Source organism: Ursus americanus, chromosome 6, assembly GCF_024610735.1.
Source record: "Ursus americanus isolate L20-20 chromosome 6, mUrsAme1.1.p, whole genome shotgun sequence".
NCBI classification, from domain to species: domain Eukaryota; kingdom Metazoa; phylum Chordata; class Mammalia; order Carnivora; family Ursidae; genus Ursus; species Ursus americanus.
This window is the reverse complement of record NC_142132.1, coordinates 47,903,184-47,911,225: the sequence shown is the minus strand read 5'-3', so window position 1 is coordinate 47,911,225 and position 8,042 is coordinate 47,903,184. Positions and strand designations below refer to the sequence as shown.

Sequence of the window (8,042 nt, the reverse complement as noted above, 5' to 3'; positions counted from 1 at the left end):
AAGCTTTTTTTTTTTGTAAGGACTAAGATTTTCGGAAAAACAAAAATTAAAGAAAGTATTATATTTTTAATTCAGAGAATTACCAGAGAATCTCAAAAAAAGCAATACTTAGCAATAAACTAAAACGGTCAGTTCTGCGTAGATAAAATAACAAAGGTTTTGAGTCCGTTTCTGCAGTTTCCCTCGCTATAAAATGAGGAGGCTGGTCGACAGGATCTCCTAAGATGTTTTCCAGCTTTACGAACCTTTAACGCGCATTGAGACAATTTAAACTATAATTCGGTTTACCGCAATTTTAAGTACGGGAAATTCAAGACATTGAATTGAACCGAAATTGAACACGTGCTTGCGTAAATTTAGACCGTGGAAGAGCCGTGGGGGAGGGCCTGGGCACTTTCAATCCGGCATTGGTGCGGCCGCCCTCCCGGGCCTGGCCACGCCCCCACGCCGGCGGCGCTCGGGGTCCTTCCGTGCGCATTGATATGATTGGCCGGCGAATAGTGATTCTCTTTTCCTCTCCGGCTGCGTGAAGCTCGGCCTTCATCATGGTGAGTCTTTGCAGATGCACGCAGTTATCCGGCACGTATCTGAGCCATCCTTCGTCCCCGGGTCCTGCTGTTTGTGCTACGGCCGCCCGAAGTCCCGTCGCTCTTTTTTTGGCTGTGTTTGACGGAGGCTGGTTGCCGAGAGTCCCGGAGCCGTCGGCGGGGAGGCCGGGCTGAGCCGCCGACCCGGACACGCCGGGCTTCAGAGTCCAGTCCTGGGGACCGCGAGGGCCCCTGCTGCTTTTGTCGGCTTCGTGGAGCCTGGTGGATTGGGCGGGGTGGGTTGAGACTCCTTTCACCTGCGTTCCCAGTTGGGATGGGCGGCTTGGCGGGCGATGGCAGCCCAAGAGATGAAGCCGTTGCTGGCGGCACCCGGGCGAGTTGTGGCGGCGAGTGAAGCTGTTCGCATGTGTAAGCTAAAACATTGTCAGCCGGATGGAACCTCTTGTACTTTGCGGAAACCGAGGCCCTAGAAAGGGAGACAGAAAGCTTGCTTTAAGTACATGACGAGTGAGCTGTCAGTTAAGATTTAGCACCCATTTCTAATCTGTAAGTTTTTTCCTTCTCTCCAGTCTTTTCAAGAGTTGAGGACTGTTCAAGTGAACTTACTTTGGTGTGGTTTTTCAAACTGAAATTGAAATCTAGCAACCAGTTGTCACGAAAGCCTCTCCTTTAACTCCTTTTTGGGTAAAATTTCTTTTTAGGGTAAGCATGCTATATGCCCACGTTCCTAGGTAGTTACTTGTGTAAAAGTTGTTGGGCCATTTAGAAGGGATTAGGTTTTCTTGTGGGGTGTAGAGTTGGCCATGCAAGATGGGTAGTTTACATGCAGGTAGTGGCAGCATTTGTGTTAAATTTGTGAGGGTGTTATGAATGTAGTTGAGACTATAAGGTTTTGTACAAGTCGAAGTAGTTTTACTCCACAGAAAGGGTTCTTACACAAGGGTTTTTTTTTTTTTTTTCCCCGTTGCCCCTAAGGGGACAGTGTAAAATCTGGAGACATTCTTGATGAAAACTGGAGAGTTAGGGGTGCTACTGGCCTCTAGTGGTTAGAGAGCAAGGGTGCTACTAAACATTCTAAAATGTACAGGACCGTCCCCACAGATAAGTAGTGGGACCAAAGTAGTAGTGTTGAGTTTGAGAACTCAAACTCAGAGTGATTCCCATAACAAAGTGAAGATACCAGAGAGCTGTGGAGTGTGTTCTCTAGGTACTGAACGTATGTGTGTTAGATGTGTCTTAGGAGTTAGGCTCGGGGGAGGTTTGTGGTTTTTTCCTTTTCATTCAAACATTCCCGCCACTAGCTCATGTGGCTCTTGAACGTTTGAAATGTGGTGCCTACAGCTGCAGAATTGCATCTTAAATGTGACTTCGTGTTTATAAATCATCCACATAGGGCTCGTGGGTACCCATTGGCAGTTCTAGATCTCAGAAAATCTCAGCAGGGTTAAGAAAAGGTTGAGTGGGTTGTTAACTAGTGCATTATGTATGTTTTTAGAATGACACTGTAACTATCCGGACCAGGAAGTTTATGACCAACCGACTACTTCAGCGGAAACAGATGGTAAGGAAGGGCACATCAAAGTTTTATTATTTTTTTTTGCTTTAAAAGACACATTTTGTAATAATAAGCACTAAAACCTGTTACTCCTTTTTAGGTCATTGATGTCCTTCACCCCGGAAAGGCAACAGTACCTAAGACAGAAATTCGGGAAAAACTAGCCAAAATGTACAAGACCACACCAGATGTCATATTTGTATTTGGATTCAGAACCCATTTTGGTGGTGGCAAGACAACTGGCTTTGGCATGATTTATGATTCCTTGGATTATGCAAAGAAAAATGAACCCAAACATAGACTCGCAAGAGTAGGTGTTCTCATTTGTTCAACAGCTGCTGAAGACTGAGTTTTTCAACAGCACTGTGTTGGTGTTGTGGGTGCGGTGGAATGAGCAAGAGCAAGCAGTCGGGGGCGGGGGGTGGACAACCCTCAGACCTAAGGAACTTAAAGCGGTTAAGAGAGAAGGTTCTTTGATAATTATATAGGTAGAGTACAGGGCTTCAGTAATGGGGTCTGCAGCTTTTGAGGAGGTGGCATTTGAGCTGGGTCTAGAAGGGCAAGTAATGTACTTGTGGAGATAGGCGCTGGAAATAGGGGGATGGGTCTGGAAAGGTTGGCACCAAATTGAGCTCCTTAATTCTAAAAGTCTGAGTTTGGACTTCACCCTCATAGGTAGCCAGGAATCGTGAAAGGCTTTTGGTCATTTCCTGAGTGACAGGCACTGCAGTGAACTAGAGCAGTGAGCTGAGCAAGCTCCCTTAGATTCTAGATCGTAAACTGCAGATTGTTATTTTGAAGTACTACTTGTGTTTTTCTCTCTTTTCTTCATTGCCATCAGATAAGTCTTCCAATAGAACAACTATGAGGGAAATCATGATGGTGGGGTAGATAGATCCTGCACTCTTTAGTTGGGTGGTCTGGGAGGCCTTGCTGAGGAGGTGACCTTTAAGCTGAGATCTGTGTGAAGATTGGAAGCCGCCTGGGCAGCAGAAACAGCAAGTGCAAAAATGGGCAGAGTGAAGATGAGTAGATTGGAACGCTGAGAGCACATCTGATTACTGTGCCACTGATTCGAATACTGTGTCTCAATTGGATTACCTTTTCTGTTGTAGTACAAACGAGTATTGTTAAATGTACTTGAAACAGTTTTGATTTGGGAAGCTGCATTTCTTGAGCTGCCTGACTTGGTTATGGTTCTTACCAGGTTAGTTAATGCTGAGTTGATGTTTGCAAGTTATTTACAAGATACTCCTTTTTCCTTTAGCATGGCCTGTATGAGAAGAAAAAGACATCAAGAAAACAGCGAAAGGAACGCAAGAACAGAATGAAAAAAGTCAGGGGGACTGCAAAAGCCAATGTTGGTGCTGGCAAAAAGGTATCGTTCATCAAGGAAAATACAGAAATGTCAGTTGCAGGTCTTTAGTTTCTAGAAAGGAGGGATTTGTTTCCTTAATAACCTTTTTTTAATGTTTTTTCTTTTCCCACTTCTTCTGGATTACAGAAGGTAACGTGTTTTGAGACGCTACGTGATGTAGTATCTTAACACCTCACTAGAGTAGCTTTGCCCACCCTTGTCAGCTCACAGATCAGCACAACAGGGGCCACATCGGTTCAGTGATCCTAGTGGGCACCTTGCAAGCCCTGTCAGGAAAAGTTTCCATTTTACTGCTAATTGGTTTGGACTGTTAAAAGGGAAGATTAAACTTGTTTAAAACGGATAACTGGTTAAGAAGCCGTTGAATCGATGTGGCCCATGATTTCCTGGCATGCTGGAGAGGCAGCTGAGCTCTCACGTGCTGTCCTCTCCAGTTAGCTAGGACTTAAGTGATTTTAATGATGAGCAGCTTTTTACCAGCTTTGCTAGCTAACTGTAAATAATAGTTGAATGGAATTAAGGTGTTGGTTTGTTAAATTAACAAATAATCAAGTGTTCTGTGAACTTTTTTTTTTTTTGCCTTTTCCCTCTACTTTCTTGGATTTCTTGTTCATCAGAAATGAAGTGTCTAGCAGGTACTGAGATTGTGAGCACGGTGTGGGGATGCATCACCTTCACGGAGTTTGCTTTGATGCTTTGCATGTTGGCTTTTGGACAACAAGAGTTTTATGTAGTATGATCTCTTATAATTTAAATGCTATGTTTTTAAATGGTGTATTATGAGGAAGGGAGAGAAACTTTTAATCATGTTTATTTTGGAAACTCAAAAGTGCATGTTATGTTGCAAAGTGACCCTGGTGGAGGAAGGTGGGTACTCTACTAAGTAGGCATCTTTTAACTTGTACTTCGGAAATGCTGTTGTCCCAGGGAGTTACGTACCCAGATAATGGCTTTAGTTAACACAGGGCTTGGGAAGGGGCCTCTCATTTTGTCATCAACAGTCTTTCCCTTGGGGACCCCAGGGGACTGATTGATCTCTTTGGCAGCTTTGGTAATAAACTAGTCTAGGAAATCTGGCAAAGCCTCTGTCCAGGAAGTTTTCACTCAAAGCTGCCTTCTACCATTATATTGCTTTTATTGATCTCTAATTTTTTTTTATCTGATGTCCATTTTTCTTTTAATTGAAAAAATTCCAAGGTGATTGTATATTAACACTAAAGCCTTTGATAAATATGCTTTTTCCATAAGTTTTTGGTCAGAATGGTCCACTACCCCATGTTAAATACATTTTTCCACATTTGAGCAGCCTAAATCAGCATGTAAAGCGGGCTTAGAGGGGTTGGGGATAGTAGGGTTTTGAAACACTGGTACTCAAAATTCCAAGGTGATTGTATATTAACACTAAAGCCTTTGATAAATATGCTTTTTCCATAAGTTTTTGGTCAGAATGGTCCACTACCCCATGTTAAATACATTTTTCCACATTTGAGCATCCTAAATCAGCATGTAAAGCGGGCTTAGAGGGGTTGGGGATAGTAGGGTTTTGAAACACTGGTACTCACTGCCCCTGTGTGCCGTTTCTAACAATGACTCCCCGCCAGGCAGTAAATCTGGTATGCCTGCCCAGGCCTCTAATCACATTGTCTCTCCAGCCATGGAGTTCTAGTAATGGATGAACTGCCAGAGCAACTGCTTGCTGCTTAGAACTGGTCCCTGTTTGTGTGGCTTATATCTATCAACGGAAGTTGCAGAGGTTGCAAAAAGATTCAGTCAGTCAGTGGACTGATCTAGAACCAAAGGACATTTAACCCATTCTTGTCTTCATTCAGCCTTTGAGCCCCGTGTGTTAGTCCTCGTTAGTGTTCGCCGGTGATGTGTGGAGGGGGGCTTCCTGTGGGGACCTGAGCCATCACTATTCCTGCTTCAGGTTGCACTGGTGCATTTCACTAGCATAGCTCTGGAAAACTGGCTGGGAAAGGAATGTGTAAATGAGCACATGTATTTGGCTCAAAATAGCCGGTCTTACTAATGTTACTTTTAATTGTTCTTGTTTGGGTGTTGGAATTGGTAATTGCTCTTACCTTTTGGGTACAACAGACTTGTTTTAAATTAAGGAATAAATAGTCTCTTGTTTGAAGAGCATTTGAAGCATTTTCATTTCAGCCCAGTTCTGCCTTTTTAAAAACTAATTTGCACTACTTTTTGGTGGCTGTGAACAGTAGCTTTTAAAGAATTGAGCTGAGACAGGTTTTAATAATTTGCACTACTTTTTGGCGGCTGTGAATAGTAGCTTTTAAAATATTGAGCTGAGACAGGTTTTAAAAGAGTGGCTTGATCATTTAGAACGCTCTCTCTTTGAGGTTAGACTCGTGTGGGATGATTCTCGGGTCTTTTGATGGTGCTTGTGTGCCCAGCGTGATGTTGCTGAGCAGAGCAGGAGGGCTGAGGGTCAGGTATGTGTATTTCATGTATACATAGGCAGTGGCAGCCTGGATTGGCACTGCTGTTGGCATGATGATCTCTTCACTGTGAAATCATCATGCCACTTTGTTTACATAAGAACCATAGTAATCACATGAGGTGTTCTCAAAATTGGGAAGAATAAAAACGAGTGTGTCTTAAGGAGCGCTCTGTATACAATTAAGAATATTTTTAAGGTATCTGATTGCATGCATATAAATGCAGATTATTTTGGAGTTTGCAAAGGGACTATTAATGAAATGTTTCTTTTCCTTCTTCCCTCCTTTCTCCCTTCCCCGCCACTGATTCAGTGAGCTGGAGATTGGACAACAGGTATAATTCAAGCTTTTCATGTGGATCGTTAGGCTTTACTGATAACAGTAATTTGAAGACTAGAGCATGTGAAATTGTTTTGTGTGTGTGTGTGTGTGTGTGTGTGTTTTGCATGTGAAATAATAGTTTTAGAAGTTGATTTACGAATGCTTTCAAGAATCGTAGTTTTTTAAATACTGGTAGTGACATGGTTTTGTTTTTAAAACAGTAATATTTCTTTGTTTCATTTCTAATGTGAATGCAGGTTTTATTTCTTGATGCTCTTGTGGTATGATCACAGACTAAACATTTTAGGTCACTAATACTTGTTTTGCATGAATGTCATTAATTTTGGAGTTTGCTGAAGATTTTGAACTTTAATTTTTAAGAATTTTAAAGGCGGTTAACTAACTAAATTTTTCCTTTTCTTTGTTTCACAGAAGGAGTAAAGGTGCTGCGGTTGCTTTATCTGTGGTGGTTGTGGAGATTTTTCAAGACAGGATGAATAAACCAAAAGTGTTAATGTGTCTGGTTGTTTGAAATGTATTTGAAGTTTACTGGGAGTGTTATGAAATTACTCTGCTGTTAGAGCACATTCAGCTGCTGCCCAAGTTCACATGTTCCAGTACGCTTTTAGTGAAAACTTGGTAGGATTGTCGTTCTTTTCCGTAGCACAAAATGTGGGTGTAGGGTATCGGCAACATGAAAGCATATAGGGCCAGTTTGGTGTGCTCATTGTTAATACTTGCCATCAGTTTAGTTGGCCAGTATCTGAAAGACACACTTGAAATGTGAATTCCTTTTGGTTCTTAGAACCTGACATCGTTCTTATTACTGTAAAATTATTTGCTGGCCTCAGTAGAAAATTACTAGTTCCACATTTTCATCATTTATCATGAAGTAAATAGGTTCTGCCCAGATCATCTGTGCATTGTAGGTTTGTGCTTATGGGATAAGTGAATGGTGTATTATGAGTGGGGAATTTGAAAGAGGTTAATATAATGAATATTAGAATGTAGTGTGTAGTTGCTTGGTAAATCTGTACATGCTTTTGGTGAAACATGGAGGGTTATGTAGTGTCACTTTTTCTTTGTTGGATGCCAGTTCTGAGTTTGCTTTTTTCAGGCATCAGGGTTGAGGACTTGAGCTATGGGTTATTGGTCAGTTGTTCGGCTTTGAGAGTTTTTTTTTTTTTTTTTTTTAATTTTATTTGAGAGAGAACAGCACAGGGAGCAGCAGAGGGACGGGGAGAGCAGTCTCTCCGTGGAGCAGGGAGCCCGATACGGGCCTCCATCCCAGGACCCTGGGATCATGACCTGAGCCAAAGGCAGACGCTTAACCGACTGAGCCATCCAGGCGCCCTGGCTTTGAGAAGCAGTTGTTTAAGGGTTACTGTGAGGGTTGCGGTGCCTTTTGATGAGAGGGTAGAAAGTGTAGGAGTTGGAGAGCTTGGTATTTCGGATGGGGTGAAGAGGCATTAATGGCTTAAGGGTTTTGGATGCCATTTTTTCCTGAAGTTGGTATAGTACTGGTTTGTACCTTACATGGGTCCATCTGGGAGTCAAGCTTATAAATACTATTAGGAACCAGGTAAGTGGATGAAAAGCACCAGAGAAACATCAGGAAGTGGTAAGGGGGTGAAAGACTTGCTTGTTTGGGTAGATGGGGGATTAAGGAAGAAGCAAGAATTGTGATAGCAGAAGGCATCAAAGGGTGCTGGAGGGAATGGTTGCATGTTTTGGAGAAGGTGGTGAGAGGCCTTGGCTGAAGAAGGACCTGCAGGCCGAGG

At 42.7% G+C, this 8,042-nt stretch overlaps 1 protein-coding gene across 6 annotated transcripts; it reads left to right on the top strand.

Annotated features, from left to right (window-relative positions):
- The first annotated feature begins 461 nt into the window (after window positions 1-461).
- On the top strand, window positions 462-6,780 carry RPS24 (ribosomal protein S24). 6 transcript variants are annotated; one of them, XR_015724811.1, is made up of 8 exons: window positions 462-548; window positions 2,044-2,109; window positions 2,204-2,413; window positions 3,371-3,481; window positions 4,099-4,116; window positions 5,847-5,934; window positions 6,253-6,274; window positions 6,694-6,780. XR_015724811.1 is itself a non-coding variant. In XM_087862994.1 (7 exons), the coding sequence occupies exons 1-5, from the start codon at window positions 546-548 to the stop codon at window positions 4,102-4,104; spliced, it is 396 nt and encodes a 131-aa protein (XP_087719120.1). In that variant the 5' UTR covers window positions 462-545; the 3' UTR covers window positions 4,105-4,116; window positions 6,253-6,274; window positions 6,694-6,780. The 6 variants fall into 6 exon arrangements, 5 of the variants coding, with proteins under 5 accessions (XP_087719120.1, XP_045639485.1, XP_045639483.1 ...); XM_087862994.1 differs by lacking the exon at window positions 5,847-5,934; XM_045783529.1 differs by lacking the exons at window positions 4,099-4,116; window positions 5,847-5,934.
- Window positions 6,781-8,042: the final 1,262 nt, after the last annotated feature.